This window comes from Ambystoma mexicanum, chromosome 1q (genome assembly GCF_040938575.1).
Source record: "Ambystoma mexicanum isolate Mex_15411 chromosome 1q, UKY_AmexF1_1, whole genome shotgun sequence".
Classification (NCBI taxonomy): Eukaryota; Metazoa; Chordata; class Amphibia; order Caudata; family Ambystomatidae; genus Ambystoma; species Ambystoma mexicanum.
In genome coordinates this window covers 791,667,965-791,689,228 of record NC_090922.1, presented here as the reverse complement: position 1 = coordinate 791,689,228, position 21,264 = coordinate 791,667,965, and the positions used below count along the sequence as shown (strand labels likewise).

The following is a 21,264-nucleotide window of genomic DNA, read 5'->3' as shown; positions in this document are numbered from 1 at the left end:
CGCTCTGTTAAAAGATGAGGTCCTCACCCAGGAAGTCTTGGACTCCATAACAGAATTCTTTGACCTAAACGACAACGGGGAGGTCGCCACCCACACGCTTTGGGACGCCTTCAAAGCCACCTTGAGGGGGGTCCTTATAAAACTTGGGGCCCAAAAGAAAAGGGAGAGGGGGATACAGGAGAAGGCTCTGAGGGATAGGATATCCCGCCTCCAGCCAGCGAGCTCTCCGGGGCACCCATTAACGGGAAAGCAGGTGGCCGCCCTCGAAGACTGCAGGCTACAGCTTAAAGACCTGCTCCTACATAAGACAGAAAGGTGCCTTCAACTAACTAAACAAAAATACTATGAAAAGGGGGACAGGGCGGACCAGATCCTAGCATGGAAGCTGAGAGAGGTCCAGAGGAATAGAAGGGTGAGGGAGGTGAGGGACACCCAGGGGCTTCTTGGCAACGACCCTCCCCATATCGGTGAGGCCTTCCGCCAATATTACACAACTCTCTACTCCTCAGAATATGATGGGGACGATGCCCAGATAGAAACCTTCCTTGACTCAATACAGATCCCATCCCTCACAAGAGATATGGCAGAAGGAATAGAGGGCCCGATCACAGAGGATGAGGTGGACAAGGTGATCTCTGGGATGAGGGTGGGAACCTCCCCCGGGGATGACGGCTTCACAGTTTTCTTTTACAAAAAGTTCCGGTCCACCTTGATCCCATACTTGGTGAGGGTCTTTAATGAAGTGCTCGATGGGGGCATACTCCCCGAGTCGATGATGGGAGCAGTGATAGCAGTTTTGCCCAAGGAGGGGAAAGACCCCACAGAATGCTCCTCCTATCGACCCATATCATTGTTGAATGTAGATGTGAAGATCCTGGCCAAGGTGGTGGGGAAAAGGCTGGAAGGCATAATGCCGAAGCTAGTTCACGGGGACCAGGTGGGCTTCATAAGCGGGAGGCAGGGCTCGGATAACATCCGCAAGACCCTAGACTTGCTTCACTTTGCCCAAGCATCGGACCTTGACGCCTGCGTCCTCTCACTGGACTCAGAGAAGGCCTTCGACCGGGTCGAGTGGCGCTATATGGAGCTTCTACTTCAAAGAATGGGCTTTGGGTCCCATATCATGAGCTGGGTAACTGCACTTTATAGAGCCCCCACAGCGAGGGTACAGGTAAACGGGATACTGTCCGGGTCATTCCCCCTCTCCCGAGGAACAAGGCAGGGATGCCCACTCTCCCCCCTGATCTATGTCCTCACCATGGAGGCCTTAGCAATAGCGGTTAGAGCGCACCCGAACATTAGGGGAATAAGAAGGGGAGAGATGGAATTTAAGCTCTCCCTGTTTGCGGACGACATCCTGGCCTACCTAGTGGATCCGGGTTCTTCCCTCCCCCCCCTCCTGGCCCTGCTGTCGGCTTTCGGCCGATTTTCGGGCCTAAAAATAAACACTGCTAAATCAGTCCTGCTCCCAATGCGAAAAACAGACCCGGTGCTAGACCCCCAGAATAGATTCCGAGGGATCAAGGTGGAGAGGGTCGCTATACGATACCTAGGGGTCCTCATCCCCAGAGATATGTCGAACCTGGGCCCCGCCAACTATGGTCCCATGATTGCAGAGATCACCGCAGACTTAAGGAAATGGGACAAAATGATTCTCTCGTGGTATGGCCGAATGACGGCCGTCAAAATGAATGTCCTGCCGCGACTCCTGTACCTATTCACAGCCCTCCCGACCAGGGTCCCGACACAGAACCTTAAAGACCTGCAATCGGGGGTCCGTGACTTTGTGTGGCAAGGCAAAACCCCGAGAATTGGAAGGGCCGTCCTGACCCTACCAAGGGAGGAGGGGGGATTTGGGCTGCCAGATTTCCATCTCTACTTCTGTGCTGCCCAACTGCGTGTCTTCCTGGAGCACATGAAGGAGGGGCTGAGAACATACTGGTCCTACCTGGAGGACATGGACGCTCACCCCCACAAAGTCCGCGACCTCCTGTGGACTCCTCGTAAGGAAATTCCAGGGCGTCTACGGGCCCACCCGACCCTGGGGGTACTATGGGACATCTGGAAGGAAGGCCCTCAAACCGCCCACCTTACCACATGGCCGTCTCCAATGTCATCCCTCTGGGGACACCCCATTAACCTGGGAGGAAGAGGGTTCAGATATTCCCAGACCTGGTCAGACAGGCGGATGGAATGGGCGGGGCAAATGTTTAGGGACGGCGAATTCTTACCGTATGAGGAGCTCAGGGAGGCACTAGGTCGTGATTCAATATCTATCTTCGAATACCTTCGCCTGAAGGGCATCCTCTGTGACCCATCGTGGGGCTCCAACCTGCGAAGACAGTTGACCCCCTTTGAGAAGCTCCTTGATTTGGCGACCTCCAGGAAGGGGGCGGTATCAAGTCTGTACAGGGTCCTCAACACGTACAACCTTCAGGGCAGAAGGAGTTTTCGCCTGTTCTGGGAGGGCCTGGCAGGTGCCGAAATCCCCGAGGATGATTGGGCCAGGATCTTCAAAATTGCATTCCATGGGAATCTCTTTACCGCCGACATGGAACATAATTTTAAAATACTGCAGGGATGGCACAGAGACCCCGCAAAACTATCCAAGATGTTTCCGGGAGTATCACCAAGGTGCCCGAGAGGGTGTGGGGAGACGGGGACCAGAGGCCACATGTGGTGGCACTGTGCGAAGGTCCAAACATATTGGGAGCAAGTGAGGGACTGGATGGAGGAAGTGACTGAGACCCGTATTCCACTTAATCCCCTGACGATGCTGCTGGGCCTCCCCCCAGAGGACACAGAGGTGCACCGATACCCTAGGATGTGGGAAACGATGTTAAGGGCTGGAAGAGTGGCTTTGGCACAGAAATGGAAAAGCCCGGAGGCCCCCTCGAAGGAAGACTGGATGAAAAAGGTCAAAAACATGTTTTTGATGGACAAATTGACGGCCATGGTAAATAACAAAATGAACACATTTCTTACGGACTGGTCGGGTGTCCAGCAATCCTGGGGATGGGACGTACACTGAACCCTTCGAAACTCCCCTCACCCCGGATCTGAGGGGAAGGTCTCCCTTTTGGAAGGTCAACCAAAACTTGGGGCCCCAGGACCTGGGGAAGGCCAGAAGCCAGCCAACTGATGTAGTGGTTATGCATCGCAACGACTCTACGACAAGGGAGACGGCGGCAGCTCCGTGAGTCTCCCAAGACGAACACGTTGAACTGGACACGGGGGAGGGGGGGGATCCAGGGGTGGGGCGGGAGAGGGGGAGGGGGGGGGGGGATCCACGGTTCTTTTTCCTTGTTTGCCTGTTTGTACAATTTAAAATGCCAATAAAAACGAAAGTTAAAAAAAAAAAATAAGGAGGGCATAGTGGTGGAATACAAACCTCTCCTCACCCGTTATCAACAAAAACATAATCCCCACGTTTACGATGCTGGTCTTGTGGAAAAAAAGAAAATTGAGAGGTGAGTTAGACGAGCAATCAAGATGGGCACGACTGATACCCTGGCAAACGCTAATAAAATTGCGAAGAATGATAAAAATTAGGTGTGCTACAGACAAACTATCAACTAAACTCAGAAATGTTACGAACAATATGTGGGCGCAAAGCCATGGAGTTCTGGGCATTAATCGGACAAACATTGGTAACAAAGCCTTGCAAAACAACGTAACTGAAGAACAGCTTGATAAATAAGATTGTGCGAAGATTTAAATAATTTGAGTGAGTAATGGGGCACTGAATGTGTCGTATAGTGGATGCACGAATTTGCAGGGAAAGTATGTTACCTGTGGTAAAGTCGGTAAAGTAATTATATTAGGAATTGCTGTCTCTACTTGTCATAGTAGCCATCTATGGCCCGACTTGGATAATGGGTGTAACGGATGGTCATTGCCGACGGGAGACGGCAATTTCTAATAGCCTATTTCACTAGGAATAATTATAACTGTTAGAAAATCAAAGTGAAATTAACCATGATTAAGGCCAGCCCTGTTTAGTGCACATCCTAATTGCAAAAAGGTGCCTGGCTTCTGCAAAGGGTGGTACATCAACTGCCATGACAACTTGTCTTGGTACTCTGCAAAACAGGACTATCTTCAATCCCACCTGTAGTCGTCCTCTTGGTTTTCTCCATGGATTTGTCCCAGGACCCCCTGGTGGCTGCTGCAGGAGGCCAGACAACACTGTTTGCTGCACCATGATTCTGGTTTCTTTCGGTGGTGTTCGTGCTGAGAGCCATCCCTGTCCTCATCTGCTCCACCACTTACGCCATCCCCCTACACATAGTTGACCTGTGCTTGTACCAGATGTGAACAGGGCAGCTTTCAGCTGCCATTTTACAAGTGTACTGCTTCTCCCAAGAAGACCCTGGGAACAGAGGCATAGCCAGGAATCTCTAACTGGGGCCTGAAGCTAATGTTGGGCTCATTGCACTGACATTAACATCTGTAAATGCCCACAGTGCTGCTGAGTGGACCTTTACAGATTGTGGGAGGCATTGCCCACTCGGGCCCTACCCTGTTTACGCTTCTTCCTGGGAAGTAATTATTTTCGAGACTAAACTGGCTGCTTGCTACTTCTCTCCCCCCTCTCAACTCGCACCTTCCATCCCAGTGTCCTGCAGCAGCTCTTAGGGAGGGGAAAAGAGGCTGCTTGGGGCCACCATTAGACGGGGACCCACAAAGCTTGCACCCTCCAATATGTTGCAACCTTTGCATGTAGTTTGTATACTTTTTGTTGATTGTTCTTCCGGTGTATCCTTGCTCATCTATAGGGCTGGGTTAAGAGGGACTAAAAGTTTGTCAAATCACTATGGAGAGTTTACATACACAGGAAATGTATGCATGCAATTCTGTATATTTCTCAACTACCTCGTTCATAAATTGTGCCAAGTGACATTGGAGCGTGGCTAGTGCCATACAGTGACTATTGTCGTTTTATTTATAGTTGGAGTCATTCCAGTCTTGGTGAATAGATTTCAAGATGGTATTTTTATTTATCAAATGGCGTTTGCAATCCTGTTGGTCTAAATTATATATCACCAGTTTACTGTGAATCCCAAAATGTCACAATTTTATAGCCACATTTCATATAGTATATGGAGGGAGTGTTAATTGTGGAGGAGTATGGGGCCGTCTGCAGGTGGTCTCCCCCTGCATATATATATATATATATATATATATATATATATATATATATATATATATATATATATATATATATATATATATATATATATATATATATATATATATATATATATATATATATATATATATAATCTCTGAGGCTTGTGGAATCTGCATAGGCCGACATCTAGTGGAAGCTGCGGAGTATTAGTTTGTTTTTCGAAACTCGAAAATGGGCGTCGACACAGGCGTGCCAGTAATACTATCCCTAGTGTGACGTCCACTGTACCCAAGATCCCTCACGCGTCTAGGATCCTCAGATTGTTTTTTCCGCCATACTGGTCGGAAGCATCTTGCGGAGTCCCCTGGCCTTAGCCATACTTTTGCTTATTGAAGTTTAAAATTATTTATTAACATCCCTCCCCACCCCAACGTCGACCCTCGACAAACTCGACAACGGCTGGAGAAGACATCGACCGTCGGCTGCTGCACGACGGATCTGGGCCTCGGAAGGCCGCTGGCCTCGGCCCTGCAAGTAGGGAGAGTGGGCGGTGGTACATACTCTTCACTCTTGGTATATAGGTACACCTTATAGATTTCCTACACTTACCAGCCCGCTGCCTCAAGGTGCGTATGGAGGGTACCCCTTTCCAATTCTGCCCCAAGTGCAACGGCAAATACCCTTGGGTCGACAGGCACGCCACGTGCAATCTCTGCTTGCCGAGGGACCACCCCGAAGCGAACTGCAGAGCGTGTAGTAGGTTTAAGCCTAAGACACTTAAGGACCGTTCGACAAAGCGTTGGGCCCACCACGCCAGGCAGGCGGCCATGGCAGCGGAGGGCGCCTTCAGCGATGGCAGCGACGCCGTACTTTCGGACGGCGAGGGCATTACGTCGTCGAAAGACTGCCGAGCGCAGGTCCCCGACCTCGGAAGGTTGTCCGGCAGGGCGGCTATGGGGAAGACCCCCGGCGACGCAAGCGCTACACACCCTACACACACTAAGCACACTAAGTCCAACCGAACCTCGACGACGTCGACTTCTCGGAAAGAGGCACAGATAGAACGGTCCGACTCGGTGTCCTCTGGGCGCTCTCGATCGAGATCGCCTCATGACGCAAGGCAATCATCCACTCTTGCCAAGAGTGCCTCGCTCCCTAGATTAACGGAAGTTCGATCGTCGGAAGACGAAGACGACTTCCACCCCCAGGCCGCGCTCCAGGAGACCGAGGCCGCAGTTAACACCAGCGAGGCCCCACGCTCGAAACAGATACCTCCCCAGACCCTCGATGCCAGCCGTCGAAAGTCTCTGGGGCCTCCAAGGGGCAGGGAAAACATTTTTCCACGCATGGGGAGGGGGGGGGGAAACAGCGGAAAGCACAGCCTTCCACTCCTGTAAGACCATCCTTCCACCCTAAGCAGACAGACAAACACAAATCTACTGGGACATCAACATCCAGCAAGGGTACCCTTGATAAATCCTCTAAGTTGCCTACTAAAGTCATACCCTGTTCCAAAGAATGGTCCAGTGAAGACATGGTCATGTCAAGGATGTCTTCCTTAGCTGATTTTTATGACAAAAACCCAGAACATTTCCTTTCGTATGACCCTCAAGGGGCCACACCCTCAGGCTCCTCTGATCCGATCCCCCTAAGTAAAAAGGCCCGGTTCGAAAGACCTGAACCCTTCCAGGTGCAGCCTTACTCTACTCCATACTCTACTCCACACCAGGAGTTTGAAATTATGGAGGAACAAACCGGGACTGAATACTATGCGGATGATGAGGACCTGGAGGAGGTAGAAGATGAGCAGGAAATTTACAGAGTAGATTCCCCGGTAGAGAGCGCGAAGCCCCAGTTACCGACTCGCCAGTTGATAACCAGCCCCTCCTTAATGAAGTTCTCGCTCGCGCAGCAGAACATTTTTACATCGACACCCACGGTGTACAGGAGGAAAGGGACTTCGCAGAAGAGTTGGTGGGAGAGAGGAGGCCGGTTGCTCAGACCATCCCTATCCTTAAATCCATCCAACGTAGAATAGATCCATCCCTGGTGAATCCTAACCTCACCAGAGCCGTCAACCCCAGAGTCGAAAAACTTTTTCGGGCAGCCCAGTCTGACCCTCTTTATATAAGAGGACATCTTAAACCAGACTCCCTAGTGGTTACCAACACTCGGAAGAGGGCTGGGACACCCTTATCGTCGTCAGAAGCTCCTCCCGACAAGGAGAGCAAAAAACTGTACGGGTTTGGCAGGAAGGTAGCCTCAAGGTCCGCCTACCAAGCAAGGATTGCAAACTCCACCACCCTGTTGGCAAGTTACAACTGCCATCAATGGGAAGAGGTCGCGGCGCTCATAGCCTCTGCTCCTGAACCGTTAAAGGGCCAGTTGGCTCGGATCTCGGCAGAAGGGAGAGCCGTGTCTGGTTGCATATTAAAAGCAACTTTCGACGCCGCGGACAACGCAGGAAGATTGATAGCAGAAGGTACTGTTATCAAGAGACATGCGTGGTTACGGCAGTCGGGGTTCAAAACAGAAACCCAGGCTTCATTAATAGACAAGCCGGTGGAACTCGATCTATTGTTTGGGAAAGCGGTCGAAGACGCACTTAAAAATGCCAAGGACGAATACGAGACTCTCAAATCCCTTGGCCAGCTTACCAACAAACCCCCTAACCAGAGGGGGAACAGTAATTTTCGTCGCCCACGCGGCCAAAATTCACAAAGAGGCAACTATGCCCAAGGACGGGGTACACAATGGAGCAACAACCAGCAGTCTACCCAAAGTTACGGCAGGGGTAACGAGAGAGGTCGTGGAAGAGGCAGAGGCAGCCCCAACAAGGGAGGTGGCACGCCTCCACCAAAGCAGTGACGTTCAGTTCAGGGTCCCTTCTCACGCAACCCCAGTAGGGGGACGCATTTCCAACTTCACCCAGGTTTGGGAAGGGATCACCTCAGACAGATGGGTGCTGTCAACAGTGTCCACAGGATATTGTATAGAATTACTGCAGCGTCCCCGGAACCACCCTCCACGACAAAGAATACACTCCTTAGAACATCAGAAGATCCTTCTCGAGGAGATCGCCATTCTGCTAGAAAAGGACGCGATAGAACTCGTCCCAGGACACCAGGTAAACAAGGGTATCTATTCAACCTACTTCCTTGTGCCAAAGAAAGATTTGACAATGCGCCCAGTATTGGACTTACGGCCTGCCAACAAGTATGTCAAGCCCCAAAAATTCCGTATGACCACGCTACAAGAGGTAATCCCCCTCCTAAAAAAAGGGGGATTACATGGCAACCTTGGATATGAAAGATGCTTATTTTCATATTTCCATGCTCCCAGCGCACAGAAAATACTTGCGCTTCAAGGTGGACAGTCGCCACTACCAATTCAAGGTACTGCCCTTCCGGATAGCTTCAGCACCAAGGGTATTCACCAAGGTACTGGCGGTGGCAGCTGCACACCTACGCAGGGAGGCAATCCCAGTGTACCCTTATCTGGACGACTGGCTCATAACGGGGGAAACCCCAGGAATTTGCAGGTCAAACATTCAGAGGACTATCGACCTCCTCCACGAATTAGGCTTCTCTATCAACGAGAAGAAGTCCAGTCTGGTGCCAAGCACCTCCAAACAGTTCCTAGGAGCAATCCTAGATACTCAGAAAGGGTTGACCTTCCCTTCGGAAGAGAGAATTCGGAATATACTACTGCAAATTCCACATTATCAGTCAGGTCAACAAATAACGGTACGCAAAGCAATGCGGTTACTGGGCATGATGGCGTCATGCATTTACCTGGTCCCCCACGCGCGTCTGCGCATGCGTCCCATGCAGGAATGGTTGGCGAAACAGTGGTCTCTGGCAAGTGGTCAGTGGGACGATCTAGTGGTCGTTTCGCCAACACTCATACAGAGCTTACACTGGTGGACAAGAGAGAATCTCGCAAGGGGAAAACCCTTTTACGATCCAGAAGTACAGGCAGTGGTGACTACAGATGCATGCCTGACTGGGTGGGGAGCTCACCATCTCCACCACACAGCTCAGGGTCTCTGGTCTCACTCAGTAGTCAAGAACCACATCAATCTGCTAGAGCTTCTGGCAGTATTCCGAGCGCTTCGGGCGTTCGAGCCCCATCTGCTAAACTTGTCGGTGCAGATCCGGACGGACAGCACGACAGCCATGTTCTACCTGAACAAACAAGGAGGGACTCGTTCGCCAAATCTGTCCAAGCTTGCCCAGAAAATCTGGATATGGGCACTCAGACGGAACATCTTCCTGTCATCACAACATGTTCCAGGGGAGCTCAATTCCCTAGCGGATGCCCTAAGCAGAGACTCCCTCCCAGAAGAACACGAATGGGTCCTTCACAGCGATATCGTAGAAGATCTCTTCTCTCGGTGGGGTTTCCCCACTATAGACCTATTCGCCACAAGCGAAAACAAACCATGCCCAGGATTTGCATCCAGGTTCCCCCAGCCAGACTCCCAAGGGAACGCCCTGTGGATGAACTGGTCAGGGATGTTTGCGTACGCTTTTCCACCAACTCCTCATCAGGAAGGTGGTGTACAAGATGAACAAGGAATCGATGACGCTCATCCTAGTTGCTCCCATGTGGGCGAGACAACCATGGTTTCAACACCTACGCAGGATGGCGGTGTGCGAGCCCATCAAACTCCAAGCCTGGTACAACCTACTGTCCCAGCAACAAGGTCAAACAGTGCACCAGGAACCCAACTCAATGAACCTGGCAGCATGGCTCCTGAGGTCATAGAGTTTGGCCATCTCAATTTACCACAGAGGTGTATGGACATCCTAAAAGAATCCAGGAAACCAAACACAAGGCACTGTTACTTTGACAAGTGGAAGAGATTCGTTATTTGGTGCCAGAATAAACAAATCAACCCAGTTGATTGCACTCCTTCCAACGTTGTAACATACATGCTCCACCTGCTGGACGCAGGTTTGGTTTTTAACTCTCTGAAAGTACACCTGGCAGCCCTCTCGGCTTACACCACATCCCATAACAAAGTATCGTGGTGGAAAGTACCAGTAGTTAAAGCCTTCATGGAAGGAGTAAAGAGACTTCACCCTCCTATTTCGAACCCACCGCCAGGATGGGACCTCAATGTGGTGCTAGCTAAGCTCATGGGCCCCCCCTTTCGAACCCATGCATGAAAGTAGTCTCAAACACCTGACTTATAAAACGGCCTTCTTAGTAGCCATTACCTCTATAAGAAGGGTCAGTGAAATTCAGGCTCTGTCAGTGCAGGATCCTTTCTTTACTATCCACAAAGACAAACTGGTTTTACGCACACACCCTAGGTTCTCACCTAAATTTATATCTAAGTTCCATGTAAACCAGTCCATCGAGCTTCCGGCTTTCTTCCAGAACCTGCAAAGCTCAGCTGAGGTGAAACTACACACCCTTGATGTGCGTAGGGCGGTCCTCTACTATGTAAATAAAACCAGACCGCTAAGGAAAACAGATCAACTGTTTGTCTCCGTAGCTACAGGCAGAGAAGGGGATCGCGTCTCTAAAGGCGGGATCTCGAAGTGGATTATCAACTGTATACAGCTGTGTTACTCTCTTGCTGAAAAAACTCTGCCTTTTACACCAAGGGCCCATTCTACTAGAGGCATTGGGGCCACTCTGGCTTTCATTGCAAATGTTCCCCTCGACACCATTTGCAAAGCAGCTACTTGGAGCTCTATTCACACTTTTACTCAGCATTACTGCATTGACACTCATTCCAAGACAGATACACAAGTGGGACAAGCGGTTCTAAGACACCTGTTTGCTCATGACCCTTCTCACATCCCACCTCCTTCTTCTGGTACTGCTCGCTAATCTATGCACAGCATGTGATCTAAGCAGATTCCACAAGCCTCAGAAGGGATACATTACTCACCGTAATCGTATTTCTGATGCTTGTATCTGCTTAGATTCACATGCGACCCACCCTTCCTCCCCTCCGAGAGAAGGCGCATGGTTGCTTGTAGTCTTACCTTTCTGTCTATCTGCTTGGACTATCTGTACTCACGCTACTCCTCATGTCAGAAAAAATACAATCTGAGGATCCTAGACGCGTGAGGGATTTTGGGTACAGTGGACGTCACACTAGGGATAGTATTACTGGCACGCCTGTGTCGACGCCCATTTTCGAGTTTCGAAAAACAAACTGTAATACTCTGCAGCTTCCACTAGATGTCGGCCTATGCACAGCATGTGAATCTAAGCAGATACAAGCATCAGAAATACGATTACGGTGAGTAATGTATCATATATATATATATATAGTGAAATCGGTGGGAACAAATGTTTTGGTTATGTGCAGCAATAAATGCGCAGTAATCCTAGATCCAAATCATTTTTATATAGTTTCTGCAGTAGTTAAGTCGTAAACCACTTTGGTTAGCTCAAACTTGTTTTTCTCTTTCTTAGAGGACATTAAACGTCTGAATGCTAAGCTGATTGAAGTGAACACTGTCAAGTTTGAGTTACAGTTGAAACTGGATGAACTGCAGTCTTCAGAAGTCTCTGTAAAGGTGGGTTAGTACCGGTTTGGTGTTCTCAAGCTGTAAGAGGAATTCAGAAATCTCCTAATCTGTTTTTTGTGCAAAATTAACCAGGTGTCTGTAACTTGAGGCTCTCTGTAGTTTTGAATTGCGACTCCCATGATTCTCCCCCTGCCCCCCCAACCGCCCCCCCCACCACCACCACCACCAAAACCACCACACACGGATGACTAGGATCGATGAGTATTGGAGTCCAAAACATCAGAAGATGGTAAACCACAGTTGTAGTAGCATTGGAATAGCTGTTTCATAAATTAATTGCATAGTCATGAAACATATATGCAAACTTTTTTCAACGTATAACTTTTTTCCAGCCTGTCTTAACGAGTCAAGCCCTATTGTGAGTATCACAATGTTCAGAGGGTGATACTGTGCCGCCAATGACTAGGGGTTGAGCAGGAATGGTGGGAAAACATATAAGGTTCAGAGTGGAGTGGCAGAGTCCAACAGGATCTCTTTATTTGCAGGTAGGTACAGTTTAGGTTTTGCAAGCCAAAGGAAATCTGGTTGTTTCCTTGAATTTCTCAAAGGAACAATGTCTAAGGCAGGAGTACAACAGGTTGTTCACTCCAATATAACTCCTCTATGGAGACCTGGAGGAGTGGGATGAAACACCCCCAGGATCACAGGATCAGGCAAGCGGACTCTAGGTCGGTTTTACTAGGAGCAGGACTGTACCTTCAATTGAGGAAGCAGTTGCTTCAGGATTGTCCAGTTGTGAAGTGACTGCAAACCCGGTCACAGTTTTTTCTGTCTCGATGACGGAAGGTGACTTTGGTGGATCAGATGACTGCTCTTGTGCCGACTGATGCCCAGCAAAGTATCCTTTTGCAGTTCTGGCTTGTTGGTGACTTTTTCAGGCTTGGTTGAAGGACAGTTGTCACGCTAGACTTTTTATTTCTCGTCTCTGGTAAAGGGACTTTGGGGAAACTGGCTTGAGTCTCTGCAGGCTCAGGAGGATGCCCACAAAGTTCTAGGCAAAACCACGCGTCAGGCGTACTGGCGAATTGCAGGCTGTGGAGGGTTGCAGCTTTTAAAGGGATGGCAGAAATTGTAATTGGTCATGGGACTGGTTAGCCCCACCAGTCCAAGACAAAGTTGTTGTGTTCGGCTCGTCCCTGTTGCTTGGAAGATGAGGGTTGGACAGCAGCGGTTACCATGCAGGCTTTGGTGGTTGCTGTCAGCGTTCTTCGGAATCTTTTGTTGCAGTGGCTGACTGAGTTTCAGCTCTGGGGCCTTCGAATTGATCCAGGAACACTGGCCGAGTCCACCAATGGGGATAGCTACCCTCCCAGTCTGTCCTGGAGTGTGACCGACAAACTAGTGAAAAGGACAGGAGTTTTGGTCACCTCACCCATTTCCTGTCCTGTAAGTCACTTGGAGAAGTTTTGCAGTTTATCTTGGGAAGTCTGGCAAAGACAAAAGGACCAGACAATCCTCCTCCACCCAGGTGGTAGAAATCGGAAAAGACCATTCATTTTGTTCGGGGCTTAAAGTACAGCCACCATTTTGGGTAAATGGTGTCCCTTGTGCCCCCTACATCAGCTGCAAAGATGGCCTGTGACAATTCCACAAAAAGTCACACACTGACACTAGCCTAAACGTACTTGTCACAGTAACCAAACGGCAAGAAAAGGGATGCAATGTCTGCCCTCAGCACTCCACATAAGGTGGGGTGTGATGATCCCACAACATAAACACAGGTAGGATTAAAAGAACCCCCACCCGCGCCCCCCCCCCCCCTGCACTGGTAACTACAAGTTAGGAAAATGAAGATACGAAGTGGACGCTTTAGGAGCTCCCAGCAACACTGCACAGAAAATACAGATGCCAGAAATGTTGGCGGAAAGCAGGACTCCAAACAGATACCAAAAATAAGTGGTAAGGGCCCCAAGATCAGAGTAAAAGAAATGTGTGGATAAAGGTTCCCACTGACTCAGTCGAAAATACAGGAGTACAGCAAAAAGTGCTGGGCTCACAGGTGGAGAGAATTTCACACAAAGGGTAATCTTCAACAACCCCATGGCCTTCTGCCCACACTCCCCACTTAAAGGGAAATACAATTAGATGCTGGCAAGTTCGGTCTGCAGATGAACTCTGCACGTCCTACTCAACACCTGCCACTGATTTGGATGCAAGACTGCCGAGATGTTCAAGCTGTGCAATATTCACCCATGGGGCTCTGGTGACGTGGTCTGGTCTTGTAGGCAGTTACCCTTCATTAAGTTTTGGGTAACTACTGCAGGCAGCTTCTCTGTCAAACTGTGAACCAGGAATGTAACGAGGTAAAAGGCCTCTGCACCACACCTCTTTGGCCACTGTCTCATTCAAGCCTGTGGAGCCTGGCACAGTGGCATCAAGGGGGGACAATTTTAACTGCTACCAGTCCAGAACTTGAGCGCAGGCTCCCTCGGGACTACCACTGCAGGCAGGAAAAAGGAAGATCCCTCTTAGGAAGGATGTTGTGCCAGTCTTGATTGGCGTCCTGAAATGGGGCAGCTCTTAAACCGCATCGCACTTTTGACCAGTCTACAGCAGTTTGCCCTGTTTTGTGTCAAGGTGCGCTAAAGCTGCATACGAAGATGAATTAGTTTCCTGCTGTATTGATGAGGATTCACCTGAATGAGGTTTCCTCTGGTTGGAGAGGCAGTCCTGTAGGTGCCAGTTTCCCTCAAGGGGCCATTGGTATTATCTCTGCCTGTCTGCTACTTCGGACACAAGTTCAGTAATTGACATAACAATTGTTCAAGGGTTGGGGCGGCGTACAGAGATGTGTCTTGGGGTTATCCCATGCCTCAATCACAGCCCATTCGAAGTTTTGGCAGCCACCCATTGAGAGAAGACCAACCGTGCTTCAATTTTTATGGGTTTCCTTGTGGGCACTCAAGGGTATGTGGATTAAGAGGTTTGACAGACCCTCACCCACACTAAACTTGATTTGAGAAGGCGTTTCTGAGCTCTTTAACTCCTAGACAAAATGGCTGTCTTGCTGTGGGGCAACCAAGGCAACAAAGAAATGCACAGGATTTAAAAAAAAAGTCCAAGTGGCCATATAGCTGCTATTGTGAGACCAGGATTATTTTTCTCAAATGGCTAAACTGTAATGCAATAAAGTGAAGTGCACTGTTGCCTCTAGCTTGTAACCTGGGCTTAAATGAGCGGGGGCCATGCAGATTTTGGAATATCTCCTTTCTGGATCTTCTAGCCTATCGAGGCAGAACAGTGAGTTGCAGTCACTATTAACGAACAGTGCTGGACATGAACAAAATCTTTCAAAGAAACAGGAGGGCGCAATCGAGTGAAAAGGAAACTTGCTGCCCTCTTTGCACTGCATGCTCTGGTAACTGTATCCTCTTGCTGTGCTTGACTGCATGCATGGTTTCAAGTGACATTGTAGATGTAAAATGGCAAACGTGGCAACATAAACTCGGACCCCTGCCTAGTTTCTTACATTAGACTTATGGATGCAACAATGTAATGTACCTCTTCCAGTTTCACTTGGAAGGTGGGAGAGGGAAGTTAGCTAAGAGGAGATTCTGACTTGGGAACCTCCTACTGTTACATTGCTGGAGAGTCGATTAAGGGGGCTGGATTTAGTCGGGTCGTAAAAAGGTTGATACATTGTGGGGAGTGCAATAAAACTTGACTGGCGACTTGTGTTTTATGGTAAAGGCTTTTATATAGCGTACTGTCACCAACTGAATTGGTCTCCAGGCGGATCTGTAACACATGGGTTTGGGGGTTGTGGGGGGTTAGGTTAGTCAAGTGAAGGAGAGTGAGAAGAGTGGTCTGCTGTTGGCGGCTTCAGTTCGGTTTTCACCATGCACTGAGCTTTGGTGTAGATGTCTGATTGGAGCGAGACCTTGTGTGCTGTTGATGCAGTTTGTGTTGCACTGTGGTGAAGTCAGTGCGGTTTGCTGGGCGAGAGCTGGTAGTGTGATTTCCTGGGCATGTTAGGTAAGCAGAGGATTGAGGATGGATTAGTATGTTGTGTGCCCTGGTTATTAGCATTCCAGTTTAGATGGGTGGCTTACCTGTGGGTATTCGTAGCTGGTTACGGTTCTTCATCTATTTGTTAGGTGTCATGATGCGTCGCAGTGTTCTAGGTGTCGTTTGGATCTTGGGGTAGAGGTTGGCTATGGCTAGTCTTTCTCCTTCTGGTGTTGGTGCTGTGGTTTTGGCCGGCTCCTATATTGCCGCCGTCTCTCTTGACGGCAGTCTGCTGGGTTTGGGGCCCGACTTTCAGGATGTTGTTGATAGTCTATGGTTTTACATCATGGTTTAGTTTTGTGTGGCCATTAGTGTCGTCCTGTTATGGATAGCTCCAAGTTTGTGATGTGAGATGTCTTAGATTGTCTACATTGGCTTCTGTATGTAGTTGGTTGGTTATTCGGGTCCATGGTTGGTGTTTTACACTCACCATTGTTTCTGTTGAGTTTGTGCCTATGTGAGCGTTCATATGATTATTCCGTGAAGAGTCCAGATTTGAGCAGTTTCCTGAATAGTAGGTGGTCCCTTGTGTTGTGTATGGTCTTTGGTAGGCTGTTCCAAATTTGTGGTGGGAGAAAGAGGATCCTCCTAGTTTTCGTTTGTTGTAAGGTTTTGGTTCCAGACGGATGTTGTTGCTTGATCGGAGGGTTCTCGTTGGTTGATGTAGCTGTGTCTCAGAAATTCTGCGCTTTGGTCCTGCATTGCTTTTGTGCGTGATGCACATTGATTTGTTGTTTTATTGGTAGCCAGTGTAGCGCTTTTAGCGCCAGTGATGTGCTCTCTTCAGGGTATTTTGAGGAGCAGTCTGGCTGCCGCATTTTGTATGCGTTGTAGCTTTTAGGAGTCGTTTTGGCATACCCAGGTATAGGCTGTTGGCGTAATCAACTTTGTATATGACTAATGGTTAGTGTTTTGTTAGCAAATGATGGGAATGGTAGGATCCCTTTTGCTGCATGCAGTAAGAAGCATTTCTTGAGTAAAGCATTCATTTGAGGCTCTAGGGCGAGTTTGTTGTCCATCAGGACTCCTAGTTTTTTTGCGGTCGTTGATGGGGGATGGGGATGGGGTTGTACCAAGTTCCCTTGGCCAGGGGATGTAGTGGTTGTCTTCATTTTTTTTGTGAGGAGCATTATTTCTGTTTTGCCCGGGGTGCGAGTTTGAGGTAGTTGGAATTCATCCAGTTGAACATATCATGAAGGCAGTTTTCAACTTTCGACGTGTTTTCTTCTTGAGGGTCTAGTATTTTGAAAACTGTATCGTTGGCATAGTTGTAGCAGGTGAAGCCATGTCCTTTGATTTTGATCAGCAGAGAGGTAAATATCGAATAAAAGCAGTGAGAAGGATGATCCTTGTGGTACGCCGCATGTGGATTCTCTTGTTCGATTTGAAGGGTTTCATCCATACCGTTTCTGTTCTGTTAAGGATTTAATCCATAGTAGGGCGTTGCCCGTTATTCCTATTCCTTCTAGTCTTGTGATGAGGATGTCGGGATTAACTGTGTCGAATGCTACCGAGAGGTCAAAGTATCAAAGCTGTACTGTTGTCTGTGTCTGCGTTTTGTTTTTAGGTCATCCCATATTGAGAGCATAGCTGATTCTGTTCAGTCATTGGCCTGAAACAAACTTGCGCCTGGTCTAGTAGGCAATGATTTTTTCTGAAATGTTGGGTTGTTTTGTATATGTAAGTTTCAAGCAGTTTAGCGGTGTATGGGATGGAAAGGTCCTCTTCGTTTCCAGTTGAGTCTTTCAGTAGCGGTCTAATGTAAGCTGATTTGAAGGATTGTGGCACGTTACCTCTTAATATTGAGAGATTGATTTCTGTGGTATTCCATGGATGCTCCTTGTGTGAGGATAGATTTGTATGTCTGGCAGGGAGGGGTGCTCAAGGGAACCTGTTTTGTTGCTTTGATTCATCAGTTTGAAAGTCTCCACTGATTTTTCTGGGAAGTTTCGTAGTTTGTTCAGGGGTTCCTCTTAAGGGTCTGCGGGATCTTTCGTTCGATCACATGGTATGTTTTGTATGGCTTGTTGGATGGTGATTTTGTTTTTGAAGTGATCTGCTAGGTCATTGCACAGTTTCCTCAATGGTGTTGCAGCATGGTGGATTTTTTATTTCGTTTATGATTTTGAAGAGTTCTTTTTGGGTGTTTGTAGCAGTGAAGATTTGGTTGTTGTAGAATTTCCTTTTTTGTAGGCACGGATATTATGTTTAAGTTTATTTCTTGTGTCATTTGTTGTCTCTTCTAGTTCTAGTTTTTGTTTTTTTCATGTCTCTCAGTAGTGGGGTCAACCGTTCAGCTGTTTTTTTTTTTTATGTGAAGGGGTAAAGGGTTGTTCTTTGGCGATTTTGTCGATCGTTGATGTGATCCATGTGTGGAGCAGGGTTTCTTTAAACAAGAAAGAGGGATAAAGGGGTATGTGCCACCAGCATACCCTTAACATCAAGGGGTTCACCCTTAAGATTTTACGACAATAGAGCTGGTATTGCTGCCCACTTTAGACCTATTGGCCCTAGACCATATTATTGTCCTATAGCCACTTTGGGCAGAAAGCCAGACTCCAGTAGACACAAGGTAGTAAAAAAATATCTTATCAATTTACGCTCAAATTTTAAGAACATCATCAGTGTCGGCACTATAATCTTTGATAGTCCTTCACCAAACGTTTAAAACCAACAATTCATTGACAGAAACAAATGCAAAAGCTAAAACCTTCATTGGATAAGCTCATAGAATCAAATTCTAAAGTTGTTAAGCTTAGCAGAAATGTGCTGTGTTTCACGCATTTGCAGATTTCAGCTCCTGATCGAGGATGACATGGAAACAGCCACGACGGGGACGGATGACTACAGGATGGGCCTTCCATCACCACCTCCTCGGGCCTCCCCGCCCGACGAAATTGGCTCCTTCCATGCCATGATCGCCAGGGCATCCGAGCTCTTCCAGCTCTGCCCCGAGGAACAGAAGGAAGGTTTCCTCCATCAACGGCGTACTCTCAGTTCCATTACTTGACATCTGGGACGAGGGGCTGTCGCTCCTGAAGAACCCGTCCACGACTCCTGACAAGAGACAGGTATGAGAAGAAGTACCAGGTCCCGGATTTCTCCCCCATGTGCCTTAGGGCGCCGCCGACCCTGGATTTGGTCGTCTCTGCGGCTGCCAAGAAGAAAGCGGCGGGAGCGACTGCTTCAACTTCGACCTCCACGCCGGACGGCGAGGGGAAGAAACTGCGCCATGGGACGGTGGTCATGGCTACAATGATTAAAGCGGCCAACGCCCTCGCAATTGTGGCCCACTACGACAGGGAGCTGTGGTTTAAGATCGCTCCCCTGCTGGACTTCCTCCCGGACGACAAGAGGGCTGAGGCCCTGGAGATCCTACAAGAAGGTGAGGTGGCATCGGACCACGCCATAGCTGTGGCCACGGACATTGCTGACACCCGTTTTCGCCAGATGGGCAACGACGTTTGCCTTAGCCGGCGTGGTTGGCTCAAGGCAACTGATTTCTTCCAAGACTTGCAGACCAGAGTTCTGGACATGCCTTTTGACAGGAACAACCTGTTTGGCAAGACAGTGGACGAGTCATTGCAGGCCATCAAGGCCGACGGAGACAGCTCGGCCCTTGGGTATTCTGCAACAACTGCCACCCTTTCGAAACTCTGGCGGGAAGCAAAGTGCCTCCAAAGGATTCAGTGGCGGCTCCTCGAATTACCGCCAGGCGGCCCGCTCCTCATCGCAAGAGGCCTACAGAAGACGCGGCAAGTCAGGAGGATCTAGTCGGCAAGGCCGCTGCCAAGCAAGACTGAACCAGCCGTAGCGTCGGGCCCCCACTTGAGCACCCCGGTGGGAGGCCGGCTGGTGAAGTTAGTCAGAGTGTGGGAGTCCATCTCCACCGAACGATGGGTGCTGGATGACCTGGCCCGCGGGCACACTCTCGAGTTTCTAAAGAAGTGCCCCCGCATTCCACCTGTGGCCAGGAAGGAAAACACGTCCCTCAACTGCTGCTGGAAGTAAGGGCGATGCTGAAGAAAGGAGCCATCGAGCTTGTCCCAAAGAGGCTCCGGGCTCCGGTGTATTCATGATACCTCCTCGTAAGAAAGACCGGCGGCTGCCGACCCATCCTGGGCCTTTGTCGTTTAAACAAGTACATCAAGGCCCAGAAGTTCCGGGTGGTCACCCTCAAGCACGTGCTGGGACAGCTGGAGGAAGGCGACTTCCTGTCTTCGCTGGACTTGGAGGTGCCTACTTTCACATCCCCATTCTAAAAGGACATCGAAAGTTCCTGAGATTCTTAGTCCAAGGGCGACCCTATTAGTTCAGGGCCCTTCCCTTCGGATTGAAGTTGGCGCACAGGGTATTCAAGTGCTTAGCACCAGTGGCGGCGCGGCTGCGCCTGCAGGGGATCCACGTTTACCCCTACCTGGACGATTGGCTCATCCGAGCAAAGACAAGAGAACTCCCCGTCGTGCCCACAGCGAAGACTGTCCGACTGCTCCCAGATCTGGGATTCTCAATCAACTTCGCGAAATCCCACTTGGTGCCGTCGCAAGTTGCCCTGTTCCTGGGAGCCAGGCTTGACAGTGGCACGATTGGCTTCTCTGTTGGAGGAAAGGACGAATGCCATCCTGGGCAAGGTGCAACGGCTGTCGACCATGGACTTGTGGGATTTGTTGGTTTGTTGTTGATTCATCCGTCTTTCTAAGTCTACGTCCATGTTTGTGTCATGGCATTTTGGATTATTTCCTCTGACTATTAGGTTGGAGAATTATTCAGTACCTTCTGTCCTTTAGTCGGTGGGGTGGGTGATTCCCAGACCTACGCGCTGTCTGGGGGTTAGTGTGCGATTGGTTGTCTGGTGGGCAGCTAGGTGCGAGTCCTGTATAGTCGGGAAAGGCCTACAGAACACTTAACACTGCAGTTTGGATAGTTATTTGGTGCCATGGACAAGGGAAAAATGCGGTTCTGTATTTAATCAGGAGGGGGTTGGGGGAAGAAACTCAACCAAACCTTGCTGGTCTAGTTGTGTTCATTTCAGAAGTACCTGGGTATTGTCCATGGGTATGTCTCTAAGTGGCTCATGCCGCAATCATCTGTATAACTAGTGGAACCTCTAGTTTTGGAATGTACTGGTCGAGAACGTGCTTTGTGTGGAAAAGTAAAATGTGAGTCTTAGTTTGAAGTTTGTGGGAACATGTATGGACTTTTTAAGCCTCTAGCCATCATGGCCGTTCCTGGTCTTGGTGCACCTCATGTAGGGTGATGGTGAGGTCCTGAAGCATCCTACAGTCTGCAGATCAAATGAAGCAGACTCCTCATCACTTCCACAACCCCCCTTCACTTAATCTCACTCTTCCTCACTAACGTTTCCTGTTAAGACCGTCTTGGATTTGAACATGATTGCTTTCATGATGCCTCCTCCCTCTGGCTGACATATTGTTGTGCCTGCTTGGTCTCCCACCTGTGCAGTTGTAGGTATTGCTTGCTGCAAGACAAACGATTGCACCATTTGTAGAGGCTCAGGGAAAGTAGGTAGATGAGATGTTGCTTTTTTGTGGATGAGATGGATTT

The 21,264-nt window shown here is 49.1% G+C and overlaps 1 protein-coding gene across 4 annotated transcripts in view; it reads left to right on the top strand.

The window, feature by feature from the left end:
• TPR (translocated promoter region, nuclear basket protein) overlaps positions 1 to 21,264 on the top strand; it is a 2,097,972-nt gene that overhangs the window by 162,210 nt on the left and 1,914,498 nt on the right. For all 4 annotated transcript variants that reach the window (XM_069641376.1, XM_069641377.1, XM_069641375.1 and 1 more), the window contains exon 5: positions 11,576 to 11,679. In XM_069641376.1, the coding sequence (XP_069497477.1) occupies positions 11,576 to 11,679 (104 nt within the window). The remainder of the gene's footprint in view (positions 1 to 11,575; positions 11,680 to 21,264) is intronic.